At 38.4% G+C, this 17758-nt stretch overlaps 1 protein-coding gene across 2 annotated transcripts in view; it reads left to right on the top strand.

The window, feature by feature from the left end:
• The window catches only part of DCAF5 (DDB1 and CUL4 associated factor 5), a 93978-nt gene that overhangs the window by 54077 nt on the left and 22143 nt on the right, over positions 1 to 17758 (top strand). For both annotated transcript variants that reach the window (XM_090271037.1, XM_090271038.1), the window contains exon 7: positions 12946 to 13012. In XM_090271037.1, the coding sequence (XP_090127163.1) occupies positions 12946 to 13012 (67 nt within the window). The remainder of the gene's footprint in view (positions 1 to 12945; positions 13013 to 17758) is intronic.

Below are 17758 nucleotides of genomic sequence, written 5' to 3'. Positions count from 1 at the left end.
TGTTTGAGATTTTATTCCATGCCCTAATAAGTTTAATAACTTCTATCATGAAATAAGGTGGCATAAGGGACATGAGATTGGCAGGATGTAAACAGAAACAATTAGCAGGCCCCCGAAGCCTTGAACTTTTCTCTTTTTTAGCCAGTCCACCTTCTAGTCTTGGAGTACAGGTATCCCCTGTATAATACGGTACTTCTATAACACTTTTGCTCTAACATGATTAAAGGATTGGGGAAACCCCCAATATAACACGGTACTTCTATAACACAGTACTGCTCTAACGCGGTTAGAGAATCTGGGAAAACTCCCATGTAACACAAAATTAGGGAAATCCCCGTACAATACTGAACATGATAAAAGCTTTTATTTATTTATTTATTTATTTATTTATTTTCTCTGTGAGGTTGCCTCTCACTTGCGCCCCCAGCTGGGGTCCTGACGTGCAACCTAGTAATGTGCCCTAGCTGGGAATCGAACCAGCGACACTGGGCTCGCAGATAAAAGCTTTTAAAAGCAAAAGATAACTCATTTAAAATTTTTCATTTAAGCGCATACATCATATCAGTTTACTCTAAAAAGTGTAAAGAAAGGCCTAGACTTAGCAGAACAGTTAGTCATATTTCTTAAATGAAGATCCATGCACTGAAAGGAGCACAAAGTTTGAGAGAGAACTTCAAAAGTGCTTAGCACCATACAACAAAATTTATAAAGATCTCTCCGCTAAAAGCAAGCAATTTAAAATAACAGTTTTTTTTCAAAAAGTAAAACATAAAAATCAAGATAATGCTGAAGAAAGTTTAAGAGATGAGGATATCTTGTCAAAAAGAAAACACATTTGGTTAATAGAGCTTAGTAGTGATAATAAATAAAACATTACTTAATTCATGTTAATATGTAATACTTTTGATGAAAACTTCTTTAATAAAGTATTTCTCTTAATTATAAAAATATAATAGTATCTTTTAATTTTTGGAACCTAACCCCCCCCCCTTTTTACTAGTTCTTCATTTCTCATAACATGGCATTTGTTAGGAAACTAACAACCGTGTTATATAGAAGTTACCTGTATATAGTGAGAAATATTGCAGTAAAAGAGCATTCCTTTCTCTCAAGCCTGCATGAACCCAAAGGTTTTCCTTTCCTGTCATTCTTGGAAATTTTATTTTATTTTAGTTTAGTTTTATTAATTTTTTGTCTTTCATTTTCTCCCTGAAGCCTAACTGGATACATTCCTTCTCCCAAGCTTCACCCTCCCCTCTGCATTACTCAGTGAGCCAGTCTCTTAACAGGGTTAAGAAAGAAGGCCAATTTTCCACCTGCTAGCTCTTCTGGCCCACATTTGTAAGACAGCGCTCGGCTTTTGTTGCCTTTCTTTCACAATTCTTTAAATGGATCTTGCCCTAGATTATGAGAGTCCGGCAGAGCAGCTCAGGCTTCTGGGTAGTAAGTCTTTCAGGCTAACAGGTATGTGTTGCCTGGAAATGGACAGTGTAGTAATTAGAAAATCTCCTCTTGTTTTAGTTTCATCTAATGCCTGTCTTTAGATTCATTGAATGCCTCTCCCTACATCTTGCTGAAAGAGGAATGAAACAGTATAATAAAATTTTCTTGAAAGGGTTTTGAGCACTGGTATTTGAGCACTTGGATTGCTTTACCACGGGTCTTTTAAACTTAATGTCAAGAGCTCCGAAATCTTGATAATTAAATCATTCTAATTCCCTGGAGAAAAGAGCTGACTTATACCCTGTGAATCCCGCCCCCAGCCCCGGCAAATGGCCTTGACTATGTGGCCTGGCCTCAGACATTACATCACCATTCAACCTTTCTGTGTTGACATTATATGGGTATAGCAGAGGTTCAGGAATTCGCTAGTAAGTGTGCTCCAGGCCAGAGAAGTTGTAACTTTACTTTTTTTATAACTCTATGCAATCCTTATTAATCTGACTTGGGGGCCTGGCAACCCATGTGTACTTCATCTGATATAAAGACACACCTTTTTTTTTTTAATCTTTACCCAAGGATATACTTATTGATTTTAGAGAGAGAGCGCGTCGGGGAGAGAGAGAGAGAGAGAGAGAGAGAAAATCCATGTGAGAGAACCAGAGAGAAACATCAATTGGTTGCTGCCCTCACACACCCCTACTGGGGAATGAACCCACAACCTAGGTATGCACCCCGCTGGTAATCAAACCTACAACCTTTTGGTGTACAGGATGACACTCCATGCAGGGCAAAGGCACATTTTTAATAGGGAGAAATTCAGCTTTTGATTTCCATGCTATGACTTGTTTTATGACTTTAGGCTAATTTTTTCTTCTTATGTTTCTTTTATGTTACACATTTTTAGCCCTTCAGCTTCTAAATCACTTTCTTTTATATTAATGCTTCTAGTGACCTTTGGATTTAGTTGGACAGGTTTTTTCGCCATGTGATGATACTGAGGCCTAGAGTAGTTTGAAATGGCAGATCCAGTCAGTAGCAGAAACAGGACTAGACTCAGTTTCTTGCCTGCGATTATACCCTCTTCTTCATAGGCATGCTACCACCTGTACTGCACTAATTAAGTGGTGATAGCCTCTTCATAGGCTGGTGAGGAAGAGCTGAATACAGGCCTGTGGCAGAGGAATTCCTTGTTGTATGTATTATTTAAGTGAATATTCCAGGAGACTGTTTTATAAAGAACCTAACTTCTTTATGAAATCAGCCATTTATAATGCTTTGAGTCCCAAGACTCTTTGAAAGTCTGAAAGCTATGAACATTCATTTCATAAAAATGTACATATACACATAGTTTTGCATATAATATTAAGGAGTTTATGGAATTTCTGAAACATAGGGGTTTCAGGTATTAGCAATCCTGAATTAAGATTTTACCCATGGGCACTGGCTGATGTGGCTCAGTGGACTGAGCGCCAGCCTGCGAACCAAAGGGTCACTGGTTCAATTCCCAGTCAGGGCACATGCCTGGGTTGTGGGCCAGGTCCCCAATGGGGGGCACACAAGAGGCAACCACACATTGAAATTTCTCTCTCTTTCTCCCTCCCTTCCCCTCTCTAAAAATAAATAAATAAAATCTTTTTTTAAAAAAAGATTTTACCCATGGATTTTATCATCTTTTAGTCCATTTGCTGATACAGTTTTAGAACTTAGAAAGCTTAAAACATTTTGGAGTGTATGCAGGCCTGCTTGACATGGTCTGGTTTATAATCATTGGGCTGGAAAGGAACACTAGGCACCTGATTTCTTCTTGGGAACAAACGGAATTGATAAGATCTGGTGATACAACATGACAGTTCTTTAATCTATGGCTCCTGGCAAGGAGCCTGGGCTTTACTAAGACTCCCTGGTAGATGTTAATGAAGAACAACAGAACCTTTCTTGCTCTACCTTCCCTGTTCTCCTTAGAGATTTTATTTTCAGTAGCTTTGCCCTTTTTTCAGGTGTCTTCAAGGAAAGTAAGTAATATTTCTTCCTCTGAAGGATAGACACCTTTGCTTACATGAAAAGTTATAAATACTCATGTGAAGACTGGAAGGAATAATACCATCTCCCCACTACCCAGTCCCCACATACAAAAGCCGAGGCCCACGAGAAGACATTGATTGCTGAAGGCCTTTTGGTTGGCAGCCCCTTCATCTTGCCAAGGTTTCCAAGAGTTTTGCCAAATAAAGATGCTTTAAGTAATGCAGTTTACCTTGTTATATGCAGCTGTTGAAGATTTAGAGCATTTAAAAAATTCTTTTCCTTACTGTTTATTTGACTACTATTGGCAGTCTTTAATAGAATTTATCCTACTCAGAACTCGTAAAGACTAGTTATTTTAATAAATCAAAGAATTTCAGGAGCCTAACGGAACTGAAATGACAAATAGTGCAAAGAAGCAAGAATTATGTAATTTCACATGCAAAAAATTGTGTGAATCTTATGAGTAAACATATTTGTGAGCTTTTATTTGGGAGCCAGTGGAATTCTCTTTTTTCCTAGCACAAATAAAATCTATGGTTTTGGCATTGCCAAAAAATTTCCCTGGTTGCTTTGGATAGTATTTGTGGCAGTCAGTGGGGTATACAGTATTCCCTCATTTATCGCAGATACTACGTTCTAGACCACCTCCCCCGTGATAGGTGAAAATCTGTGAAGTAGGAACCTTACATTTATTTTAGTGTTTATATATATTTTAAGGCTTTATAAACTTCCCACACACTTATAAACCATTCCCAGTCCCTTATTAACCTTTCCCACTCCCTTATTAACCTTTTCCACACTTTTATAAACACTACTTATGTTCTTAAACATATTCTACACTCTTAAACCTACGTAACTTTAACAACATACATATACAGTACCGCAAAATCCCGCGATATAGCAAAAAATCTGCAATAAATAATTAAATATTATATTTTTAAAAATCCCGCGATACAGTGAGGCCACCATAAGTGAACTGCGATATAGAGATGGACTACTGTAAGTGATACGATTAAAGGCAAACCTTTTTCTGGAAATAGTCTCTAGAGAGCACATCACAAAATTGTTCAATCACCTTTTTTTCCCTCTGACAAAAGGTCAGGAAGAAATAAGAGCTGTGCTTGATTTAAATGTTAAATTGCAGTCTCTGTTATTATTGGTTTAGGCTAGAGAGCCCTCTGGTTTTTCTATTATAGTCAATACCATTAATTAGATAGGCATGCCATTTACTGGAGAAGAATTAATCAATTATTATGGAAGAAGCCTTTGAGAGAACTAGTTGGTCAGTACTCAGTGAATGGTAACTAACTGATTGATACAATTCCTTTTCCGTCAACAGATATGTTGGAGACTGTTAAATGGTGTGTACGTGCGCACGCACACACACGCACTCACACTCTTGCACATACACATATACATACACTGAGAGAGAGAGATCGAAGAGCCTGTTATGACATATTCTTGGTTATTTTTTGGAGGATACAAGTAGATGACCTGTCCCTCCTGCCTTGTAGAACTTTTTCTTCTTTTTAATGTGGATTTTGGGTGGGGATGGGGAGAATTATATATATATATTTCTAAGCCCAATGAAGCCTTAGGATAAAACTGATAGGCAGTTAACTCTATTCCAAATTTGTACCTTTTTTAGTTTGTTTTAATCATTAAGGTTTAAATATAGGTGTTAGGGGGAGAGAAATAGTTGCTTTGTTTGAAGATGGCTAATAATTATTTTTTTCCTTTAAGCTTCTATTTAGTAAACAGTTTTGCTATGGCAGGCTACATTTAGATCCTTCTTTGAACCTTCAAGTTGTTAAAATTTTCTTGTGACTTGAGTGACTACAAAAGTGGTCAAAATAGTATTTAGAGGCATGGACTTCTCTGGGAATTCATCTAAAAAAGATCTTTCTTAAAAGCATGTGTAATTCGAGACTGCTGAGAGCTGAAGAAAGGGGCAGGAATTCTTGGAGGGGGTGCTGGGCATTACAGCAGTCTACCAGAGAGTAGGGAATATTACATGAGTAACTTCTATAATGGTTAATGGATTGACAGAGGACATGTGGACAAATGAGTATGCCAGAGTGCTAATGTGGTAATCTTTTGTTTTTATTTTGCTGGTGGTGGTGGTCATGGTAGTGGTTCCTTCTTGAAATTTATTGAGAGGAGCAGTTGTTGCTCTGCCTCTATGCTTGAACAAGTTAATATCGCCATGCTGACAGTGGGTTAGATTAAAGGATTAGACAAAATGCACTGGCCTAGGGTTCACTCTACTTAAAATAATTGGGATGGGTCAGAGTGTGGCCAATCTTTAACCTTTATTGCCAGGTGGGAAGGATTATGGATGATGTACATCCCCACACAACAACTTATGCTCATTTTTGCATTGGTATCACTCATCTTACCCACAAAGCCAAATTAAAATTGAGTGTGTCTTTCACTCTCTGATATGAAGTAGTCTATTGATCTCGCTGCCACCACCCTACAACCCAGAGAATTTTGGGAAATGGGGCTTTCATTGCCTAGATAATGGACTGTATAAAACATTTTTTCTCATTTTTTGGAGGTTGGTAGTATTTGTCTCAGTAAGGATACAAGGTAAAAGACTCATAAGGTGCCTGCCCTGGCTGATGTGGCTCAGTGGATTGAGCGCTGGCCTGGGAACCAAAGGGTTGCCAGTTTGATTCCTAGTGAGGGCACGTGCCTGTGTTGTGGGCCAGTTGGGGGCACGTGGGAGGCAACAATACATTGATATTTCTCCCCCTCTTCCTCCCTCGCCCTCTCCAAAAATAAATAAATGAAATACTTTAAACACACACACACATGCACACATGTACACAAATATACGCCCCCTGACCAGTGAGGCTCAGTTGGTTGAGCATCTTTCTGCAAAGCAAAAGGTTGCCAGTTCGATTCCCAGTCAGGGCACATGCCTGGGTTGTGGGTTTGGTCCCCAGTTGCCTTGATCGATGTTTCTATCTCTTTCTCCCTCCCTTCCCCTTTCTCTAAAAATAAATACATAAAATCTTTTTGAAAAGACTCATATAAAGTAAGTTTTTAATTTGTCATTTACCCTTTACTGATATGAATGAGATCAAAGAAAAGACTTAAGAAACAGTAATATATTCTTGATATTCATATTTCCACTAGGCCACAAACTTCACTAGGCTACAATCTTATCATTTTACTTAGTCTTTGCTTTTCTAAAACTGAACAATAATCCTCATGTTTTTTCATGGTGGTGTTTTAATTTTGAATGTTGGTTGTAAAGTCCTACACCACAAAAAGGAATAAAAATGTTAAACTAGAGCCCCGGCTGCTGTGGCTCAGTGGATTGAGTGCTGGCCTGTGAACCAAAGAGTCATCGGTTCGATTCTCGGTCAGGACACATGCCTTGGTTGCAGGCTTGGCCCACCGTTGAGGACATGTGAGAGGCAACCAGTCAGTGTTTCTCTTGCACAATGATGTTTCTCTCCCTCTCTGTCTCCCTCCCTTCCCTTCTCTCTGAAGGTGAGTAAATAAAATCTTTAAAAAAAAAAAAGTTAATCTAGGAATTTTTGGTAACCATTATTCCCATTATGTTCTTATAGCTTACCTTTTTATAACAAGCTTTTGGCTACCAAACCTTTCTGTTATTTAGGCCAGAGGCTCTTTACTCCAGGTCACTTCAGAGTCAACACTGGATTGCCTCAGTAAGAATGTACAGGTACTGTCTAAAGTTAAATATCAAGAAAAAAGGAAATGAGAGAAACCTACACCTCCAGTTCCACTGCTTGAGGTTAAGTTCACTCCTCTGATTTAATTCAGATAATTACTGTGCTTTATGAATTTGGATATACTTATGTAGTTTGAATTTCCTTTGATAGTGATTGGTGTTGGCACTCTTTGGTTTTTGTTTTCTTGCTTCCAATGGGAAATATTTAAATATTTGTAAGATGGCTGATCAAGACTTGCAATGCCAGTAGCACTAACCATTAGCAGGACCATAGTTGGAGGCTCCAACTCAAGTTTGGGAGATGAACCCTTCCAACACAGCTTTTGAAGGGAGTAATCTTTTCAACTGCTCTGATGATGTTAAATGTATCTCTGCATTCAGCCCACTTGAAATAATCTTTATTTCCACAGAGCTTTAAAAAGAAGGGAGGGAGAACAGCAGAGCTCTTTTTACTACCTTACATTTTAAAATAGCCCAGAACTCTTTTCTTTCTCCTGGAATATTCTTCTGCCAGATATCCACAAACTTGCTCCTTCATTTCCTTCAGGGCTCTGCTCAAAATGCCATTTTATCAGAGACCTTCTGTGACCACCCTATATAAAACGGAAACTGCCCTGGCTGGTATGGCTCAGTGGATAGAGTTCCAGCCTGTGAAGCAAAAGGTTGTTGGTTCATTTCCTGGTCAGAACACATGCATGGGTTGTGGGCCAGGTCCCCAGTTGGGGGCATGTGAGAGGCAACCAATTAATGTTCCTCTCTCCCTCTTTCTTCCTTTAAAAACAAATAAATAAAATCTTTTTAAGAAAAAACTAAAACATAAACTAGCCACCCCCACACTCCCTGTATGTCCTAACCTGCTTTTTAATTTTTCTCCATACCACTTAACACGACTGGACACATACCCAGTCTTTTTATTAATTTTTTTCCTCTGCTCACTTCACTCACAGTATGTATGTATATAATTCTTTTCCTCTTTCCACCCAATAAAATGTAAGCTTCATGAGGGTAGGGACAGGGTCTTTTTTAAATCAATTCTGTATATCTTTTCCTGGAACAGTGCCCCACATGTAACTGACATTTGATAAATATTTATTTAATGAATAAAGGAACAGATTCATTTATTTCAGTCTCCCACAGTCAGCAGTATCCTGGGAAGCCAACTTTGAATGCTGTAAGGGGCCCAGCAGACAACCTGGAAATGTCATAAATGAATTCCTCAGGGCAGTCTTGTGATTCAGTGTGTATGAACACTTAAGTGGTCTGACTAGATGACAGTGGGTCAAGACCCTCTCCTTGGAAATCGTTCCGAACTGTTCCCTTGTGGTAGTTCCAAGAGGAAGAGAGGGTGAGGAGTTGCCCTTATCCCTAAGAGGAAGCCTGGACATTGTATGCATTTTCTACATATTTTAGGAGACGTCATATTAACTCCAAGAGGCCTTAGCTCTGTGGGAGTTTTCTTCCTTCTAAGGCAGTCTTCTGAGTCAGCGTTCCATCTGGCAGTCAGTCCCCTTTTACCTTTCTTCGTGGCTGCCTGGTGAACAGCTGAATAGGAAAGCGCTGACCCTTCACAACGAAATAGTAAAACCTCTGATAAGCCCACCCTTGGCTCACTCTTTTAATATTTATTTGTTTGTTTAGTTTGGGGGAACAGGGTAGGAGGAATTCTATATGAAGTTTTATAGCCTCTTTTAATCATAGTGCATAAAATGTTGCTGTTGAATAATAAATATATATCATATATGCATACATATAAATTATTAGTGAACAGTTCTTTTGTGTTCTGTTTTCACCCCTCTTTCCTGCACCCTGCCCATGTGTCTTAATTTGGGTTCAAGTTTCAGGTGCAAGTATTTTATTTAGAAATGCAGGAAATAATAGAGAAATGGACAAGTGAGATAGGGAAAAGGAAGAGTGATTTAGTGAGCCAACTACAATTCTGGGCAATTGGAGTTTGATCTTGAGGGGCTAGGGTATACAAGGTGCACTTCAAAGTTATTCCACCTCAGACAAGGTGGCTGGGCTATTGATTGGCTATTTAGTCATGGTTGAGCCTGCTCCCAAGGAATGTTCATTCTGTAGGGCAGCCTCCTAGGCCATGGAGAAACATTGGGACAAAGAATCCTGGATACTGGCCTTGAAGATCCCCAGGAAGCACACAGAGCAGTAAGGCCTGAGGGCTATGAGCACATCAAAGAGTGAGCTACATACACCATACCTTCTGTTCTGTTAAAACAGGCGTCTGCCTGAGCGCCATCGCTTTCTCTTACTGGCTCCTTTTCCCTCTTTCCACCACACCTGTACCTGAGGCTGGCTCAGTACTCTTATCTGTCTTGTCTTGCTGCTTTTGTGAATTAGCAAGTACCTTATCTCTCATAAAGGCACCTACTGATTTCTGCTTTGTGGCATGCTAGTTGTGTACCTACATGCACATTTTCTACTTGATCTAAGCTCCTTGGGAACCCAGGTATTACATTATATGTCACTGTAAGCCCCAAAGTGCCTGGTGCATAAGTACTTCATTAGAATGAATCTTTCCCCCCAACTGGTAGGTGGTTTTGCCAAACTGGCTGTCAGAGGAAAGCCCCAACTTCCTAACTTCAACCAGTGTAGTGTCGTAAACTGCAGGGAGTTGCTGAATGGACCCTCAAGTCAGGGCCACGAGGATTCTTCTTTTCTTATTTTTAAGTGTTCAGTTTCATATTATTAATTACATTCACACTGTTGTATAACCATTGCCACCGTCCATCTCCAGAAGTTTTTCATCTTGTGACACTGAAACTCTGTACCATTAAACATGAACTCCCCTCCTTAGCCTACCCTCAACCCTTGGCAACCATGATTCTACTTTCAGCCTCTATGAATTTGACTACTCTAGGAACTTCATAAGGGCACTCATATGGTATTTGCCTTTTTGTGATATCTATTTCTCTTAGTATAATGTTCAAGATTAATCCATGTTGTAGTGTGTGGCAGAATTTCCTCCCTATTCCTCCCTTTTAAGGCTGAATAATATTCCATTGTATGTATAGACCATGTTTTCTTTATACATTTCATCTGTTGACAGACAGTTGGGTTGCTTTCACCTTTTGATTATTGTGAATAATGCTAATTTGAACAGAGATGTAAAGCTCTCTTAGAGAATTCTTTGAGGAACTATTGTTTTTATAATTTATGTTTTAAATATTCATTGATTTGAGGAGGGGAGGAATGAAGAAATAAAGAGACATTGATTTGTTGTTCCACCCACTTATGCATCATTGGTTCAGTCTTGTGTGTGCCTTGACTGGGGATCGAACCTGCAGCCTTGGCGTATCGGGAAGGTGCTCCAACCAGCAGGGCTATGCAATTTTTTTTTTTCCTTAATGAGTATGAGGTGGTATTTCATTGTGGTTTTGATACGCGTTTCTTTAAAGATTAGTGATGTTGGGGATCTTTTCATCTTATCGGGCATTTATATATGGCGATTATATATTCTTACTTGGAAAAATGTCCTCAAATCCTTTGCTCATTTTTTAAATTACGTGGAGGTTTTTTGTTGTTGCTGCTGTTAAGGAAACTTTAATTGAAGTATAACAGGGTTAGTAGTCTTTGAGTTTCCTTGCCTTGAACATATTTATGTCGTGACTTCTCAAGTAACTATGGGCTGGCAGCTTAGGGACTTTCAGCTCCAATCTGGCTTCTACCATTCCTTCACATAGTAATCTTAGAATCTTAGAATGAAAGGAGCCTCTTAGTCTGTTCTGGCTATTACAGCAAAATGCCACAGACTGGGTGGTTTATAAACAATAGTAATTTCTCCCTCACAGTTCTGGAGGCTGGAAGCCCAAGATCAGGGTGCCAGCCTGGCTGGGTTCTGGTTAAGGCTCTCTCCTCGGTTTCAGACTGCTGACTTCTCCATATTCCCTCACATGGTAGGAGGGGGCTGGGGAGCCCCATTGGGTTTTCTTTGTAAGAGAGCTAATTCCATTCATGAGGGCTCTACCTTCATGACCTAATAACCTCGCAGAGGTCTCACCTGATGCCATTACATTGTGCATTGGGATTTCAACAGGTAAATTTCAAGGGGGATATATTCAGACCACAGGAGAAAGTGACCATGTGAGGAAACTGAACCCAGTTTTTCTCCCCCCTATGCTCTGAGCACTATGAACAAGATTTTCGTCATCTTTAAACATGCTGCCCCCCCCCTTTTTTTTTTTTGCCTCCTCTTCTCATGTATTTTGCAGACTGGTAAATTGCAAAGTATTTAGTAAAGTAGTTACATTAGGCATGAGCAGGTATATATATGTTGGACTTACACTTTTTGAAATTGTTCAGTGTCATTCTTAAGAAATTTTTTTTAGAAACCTATGGGCCTTTCTATTTCTAGGGAAATAAGCAGATGGGGCCAAAAGGCAGTTTAGTAATGCTGACCTCAACTTAAAGTATAACACTTTTGCTAATCTTGGAAATAAATAAGCTCTCAGAATTACTGGTTACAGCTAGTGTTTTTTAGTCCTCATTAGAATATATCTGGCTTAGTTTTTTATCTTTTTGAGATTAAGCAGTTTGAAGCTGCCACATAAAAGAGGATTGCTTGTGTCCCTAGCACTAACTTGTCGCTGGGTTGGCAGTGACTTCCTGTTCAAAGGTGTCAGCTGACAGCAGGGAAGTTCAGGGTGCTTGGCCTTGCATAAAAGATCTCTAGGAAGCTCCTAATTTTTTTTTTTCTGCATTTAAACATTTTTGTTTTGCAAAATTGCAGACAAATATACATAGCATAAAACTTACCATTGTAACCATGTTTAAGTGTACAGTTCTGTGGCATTAAGTGCATTTACATTATTGTGTAACCATCACCACTACCCAGCTCCAGAATTTTTTCATCTTCCCAAACTGAAAGTCCATGCCCACTGAAAGTAGCTCCCTATTCCTCCCTCACCCCCCCAGTCCTTGGCAACTAGCATTCTTTCTGAATTTGACTACTCTAGGTACCTCACATAAGTTGAATCATACACTATTTGCTTTCATATGTAGCTTCTTTCATTTAGCATAATGTCTTCAAGATTCACCCATGTTGTAGTATATGTCAGAATTTCTTTTTTAATGTTGAATAATGTTACATTGCATGTATATACCACATTTTGTTCATTCATTGATGGACATTTGGGTTGTTTCCACTTTTTGGCTGTTGTGAGCATTCTTCTATCAATATTGGTGTACAGATATCTCAAGTTGCTGCTTTCAGTTCTTTGAGATATACCTACCTAAGCCTGCTGGGTCATATGGCAGTTATATGTTCAACTTTTTGAGAAACTGCCATACTATGTTCCACAGTGGGTGCACCATTATGTATTTCCACAGGCAGTGCACAAGGGTTTCAATTTCTCTACATCCTCACCAAAATTTGTATTCTGTTGTTTGTTTTTTTGTAATAGCAGTTCTAATCAGTGTGAAGTGGTATCTTATTGTGGTATTGATGTTTATTTCCTTAATGATTAGTGATGTTGAGCATCTTTTCATGTGCTTATTGGGCATTTGTATATTTTATTCGGAGAAATGTCTGGTCAAGTTCCTTGCCCATTTTGAATCAGGTTGTTCTGTTACTAGGTTTTAGCTAAGGAGTATTTTGATTTGCAAATACTTTTGAGAGAGGGTATTTGCTCTGTGGTGTCTTATGACTATGTCTCCATTTGTCTTGTTTATTTTAACAAACTCTCTATATAGGTAAATAGATATAAATATATTATGAATAAGTTGATATATAAATAATAAATTTTTTGTCCCAACAGTATATCCTTTCAGGCTCTGATGACTTCAACCTGTACATGTGGAGAATTCCTGCAGATCCAGAAGCAGGTGAGTATATCCCTAGTATGAACCTACTGCTGATGTTGGTTGGCTCTGCTGACCTTCGGAAGGCATGCTGTGCTCTGAAAGGACAGATCTGTAGCAATAGAGGAAGATATTTCTCTTTCAACATAATGAGAAGTTTATCAGAAAAGTGACCAAAGGAAATTTAAAACTAAAAATTAGAAGACAGGTTTAACTATAACCTTCATTCGTAACTATATCTAACCTAATGATGCTCAGTTTCTTTTTTTCTTTCTATAAACTTTTTTTTAGACTTCATAGACCCCCTTTATGTCCATTTTTCTCTCTCCTGTTTCACACCTGGAATTTTTTATGTTTCATATGCTTTTCCTTTATTATCTACCTGCATGTTCCTGCTTATTACTCTACAAAGAGTTGTTAGGCCCTAGTGATGTTAACTAAAGTGAAATTTTCTTTGTTGACTGGCAGATGTATTCCCTTGGGTTTGGCTGACCCCAGACATCAAAGAAATTAGGAGTAAATATTTCTGCATTTGTTCTACAAGTATTCTGAAAAAAAACCTGCAACTTTCCATAAGTTTGGATCTAGGCCAGCTGAAGTTTCAAATAGCGTGCATCATTCTTTGTTCTTTTTTTTCTTTATTTTAATATGTTTTTTAGATTTTTACTGATTTGAGAGAGAGACATTGATTTGTTGTTCCATTTATTTATGCATTCATTGGTTTATTCTTGTATGTGCCCTGACTGGGGATCAAACTCCTAACCTTGGCTTATTGGAATGACACTCTAACCAACTGAGCTACCTGGCCAGGACAGATCGTTCTTCATTTTTGATAATAGTGACCTCACATGCTTAGTTACATGTTACCCTGGTGGCTTTCTACTGGTATAAAAATGTGTATTTTTTTATTCTCAGGACAGTTCTGGGTTATACATAGCAGCAAACTGGAAAATGGGCATTGGGAAAATTATAGAGGACCGTACCAACTGTCTATTTTACAGAATGTGTCTAGTGCTCAGTTTGGGGAAGTTGTTGGCTTGTCTGTTGCTGAATTAACAATATTGTTACCTGCGTTTGCCTTTCAAAAATTGTTGAGGACCACCTTTGGTGTTACTATCCTATTGCTGTTGTCTAGTTACCAAACACGTTGCAAAAGGCTTTTTCCCCTTCTGGAATTTGGAAAGCATGAGTGAAATCAGCTTACCTTTGAAGCACAACCAGATGGGACAAACAGCATCATCTATGTGAACCAAAAGTGTTCTAGCTCTAGAGGTAGTTCTGCACTGAGTCTCCTGCCCCCATAAATTCTAGGTTGATTAGCTGAGAAATAATCTTTGGGTTTAATTGTATCTTTTCTAGATCTTGAAAAGCTCTTAATTATTTAGTTAACATGTCTTTAAAATAGAAAGTGGATAATCCCCTTTTCCCAGGACTGTTCTCTGAAATCATTTTCATATTTGTATAAACAGGGAAGAGGGAAGGAATTAGCAGTAGTATTGATGATATTTTTCTCTTCTTTGTCAGATGATTATTTAATCTCTGAATTGGCAAGGACCTGATATCTGATTTAGGATTCCAGTACTAAAACTGGGATATGGGTAACTGGACTTCCCAAGGGTTATTTAGGCATAGTTGGTTTAAAGGAATCCATTTCTAGATTCTTAAATTCCATAAAATCAACATTCCTCAGAAGGGACCGCTTGTCCTTTTCTACCTCCCCTTTCCCTTTGTCCTTCCCTCACTTTACAGGAAAACAACAACAAACAGAAAACCAAAACTTTTCTACAAATTTCTGACCTTTTGAACCTTAGCATGGTGCATTGCCCTGAGGTGTAAAAACCTCCAAGGTGCCAAAAAATCTGGAGCATTCTTTAATCACAGAGCTATAATCTGACCCTTTTTATTTTCTCCCTTGTTTTCTTATGAGTTTGTAATAAATTCTTCTGTTTATATGTATAATAATAGGTTTTTATAAAACTTTATTAAAAGTTTATTTGTTTTTGATCAAGTGTGTTCCAGTAATAATTGTAATATTAAGTCAAATCCAAGATAAAAATTTTAACACTTAGAACCTTTTATATAAAAAAAAGAACCTTATAGTCACAGTAAATTTTAAAGAAAAATTTGAATTTGTATTTATGTTTTTGTTGGTGAAACTATGATAGAGTTTTAATAAAAATTTATTAGTTTAAAATTTTAAGGGGGAAAATGGAAATATTATTTCAAGGAAAAAGAATGATGTAAAATTTTTATTTAAAAAAAAAGGTAGACTTCAGTTTCCATAAAGGATGTAGAAGGTAGCTTCCACTGCAATAACTATGAAGTCAAATTACAAAAGCCATACTTAAGATGTCAGAGAGCTAGAAGTGTACTTGAAGAATTAAAGTTCTGAAGAGGGAAGAAGAGCCCTTCCTAGCTGAGCACAAGGTGCTGGCCATTTTCTTTCCCAGGGACATTTATGCGCAGGCGACAGGTGAGGCTGCCATGAACAGACTCTGCTAGGGTCAAAGGAAATCAGTTTTTGATGGCCACATTTGCTCAGTGCTGGGGCTGCACTGGGATCTAGGCTGGGCTGGAAAGGTAGAATGAAATTCCCACAGTGGTTTTGGGTTGGCCCAAAAGTCTGTTTATTTTTTCTATAAAATAAAAGACAAATTTTTCATTTTCACCAGTAATCTTATTAATTTGGATACGTTGAGTATGTCAGCTATCTCCTGCGTGGTATAACTTTTGAGAATTCTCAAAAGTCTTGATTTGATCACTATCAATTTCAGCTAGTCTACCCGACCATGAAACATTGTCCAGTGAGGAATCACCAGCATGAAACTTCGCAAACCACTTTTGACATGTTTGATCAGTCACAGCACCTTCTCCATATACTGCACAAACCTTTTTTTGCATTTCAGTTGCATTTTTACCTTATCTTGAACTAATGGAGGAAAATATGCCAAAAAATGTTGCGTATTTTCTTCCATCTTCAATATTAAAATGGCTACACAAAAATTCACCAATTTTGATAAGTTTCTTTTTAAATGCATGCTGATATGACACTGTCACAATACAATCTATATCAAAATTGTTTTGAATGACGTTAAAGACAACTAAGCGTTACTAGAGCCATCTTACAGAAAAGAACAAATGAACTTTTTGGCCAACCCAATACAATGTTTAAGAAACAGTCTCCTTAGTTAGAGGGGCCTGCCCCACAGGTCATTTGCCTGCACAGGAAAGGAGGATAAAGACCAAAACTTAAAGCCTCCAAAAGACAGAACATTCTGAGCACAGGAGAGCAGAGACTTGCCAGACTTTCCTTCAAAAGCCCAAGAGGGCTGCACTCAAGAATGGCGCTGGACCAGAAAGGTGATATATCCTGCAGCCTCCTGGTACTTAGGACACAGGCTCCAATTAGAAGAAGAGAGCTGCCATAAGCACTATATAGGTCCTACCTTTGAAACCAGAAGTAGACTTATTACAACTAAAGGAGCAACCCAGCCCTGACCTAGTTTCTACTGACTGGATTGAAGATGATCAGCTATTTACCTTATTTCCTCAAGAGTGGAATGGTGGGTGCATCCTATATGGAGGAAGCCAACTTTAGTCTCTGTAATTAGTCTGCTAGGACTGCAATAATAAAATCCCACAAACTGGGTGACTTAAACAAACAAATTATTTTCTCACAATTCTGGAGGCTAGATGTCCAAGATCAAGTTGCTGGCAAGTTTGATTTCTCCTGAGGCCTCTCCTTGACTTGCAGATGACTGCTTCTAACTGCGTTCTCACATCACCTTTTCTCTATGCATACAAATCCCTGATGTCCCTTCCTCTTCTTATGAGGTCACCAGTATTACTGGATTAGAATCCTACTTTTATGACTTCATTTAACCTTAATTACGTCCTTAAATGCTTATTTCAGATACAGTCACATCGGGTGTTAGGGCTTTAATATATGAATTTGGAGGAGACAGAACTCATCCTTACTGTTCTTTATACTCAATATACAACATACAATAAAAAATTATGAGGCATAAAAATGTGGCCAGTAATCAAGAGAGAAAAAATCAATAGAAACCAACCCACAATTTTATGCAGATATTTAAATTGACGGACTTTAAATATTATGAATATGATCAAGAAAAGAGAAGAAAAGATGGGCAAAATGGATGAGAAAATGGTCAAGATGGATGAAAAGATGGAGAATTTCAAAAGAATTAGGATCTATTTAGGAAAAATCTTGTAGACATTACAAAACTGAAATGTCTAAAGCTAAGAATGTATTGGATGGGTTTAACGTATAGAGGAGAAGTTTGGTGAATAGACAAGAAGTCAATAAAAGATAACCAAACTGTAAGACATTGAGGAAATAGAATGGAGACTTATGGCCAAGATGGAGGCATAAGAAGAGATGCTTCACCTCCTTCCACAACCATAAGAAGGATTACATCTACTTCAAAGCAAAAAACAACCAGAACTACCAGAAAATTGAACTTCATGGAGGTCTAAAAAACAAAGATATAAAGAAGCATACTCATCCAGACAGGCAGGAGTGGCGGAGAGGACACGATGTGGCGGCAGTGGCAAGGCAATGGCTGTGGCTAGCCATCAAAAAGTACAAACAGTATAAAAGTCAGGAGGGACATCTAGGGAGCAATCCCAGCCCCAGACCAGACCACATAGCCCATGGTTCCAGTGCCAGGGAAAATAAAACCTCATTCCTTCTGACTGTGAAAACCACTGGGGGTTGGGGTGGCAGAAGAATGTGCTGGTCTTTCA

Source organism: Furipterus horrens, unplaced genomic scaffold (genome assembly GCF_987537825.1).
Source record: "Furipterus horrens unplaced genomic scaffold, mFurHor1.1.pri manual_scaffold_3, whole genome shotgun sequence".
Lineage (NCBI taxonomy): Eukaryota > Metazoa > Chordata > Mammalia > Chiroptera > Furipteridae > Furipterus > Furipterus horrens.
Note: the sequence above shows the minus strand (reverse complement) of the source record. Positions and strands in the feature narration are given on the sequence as shown.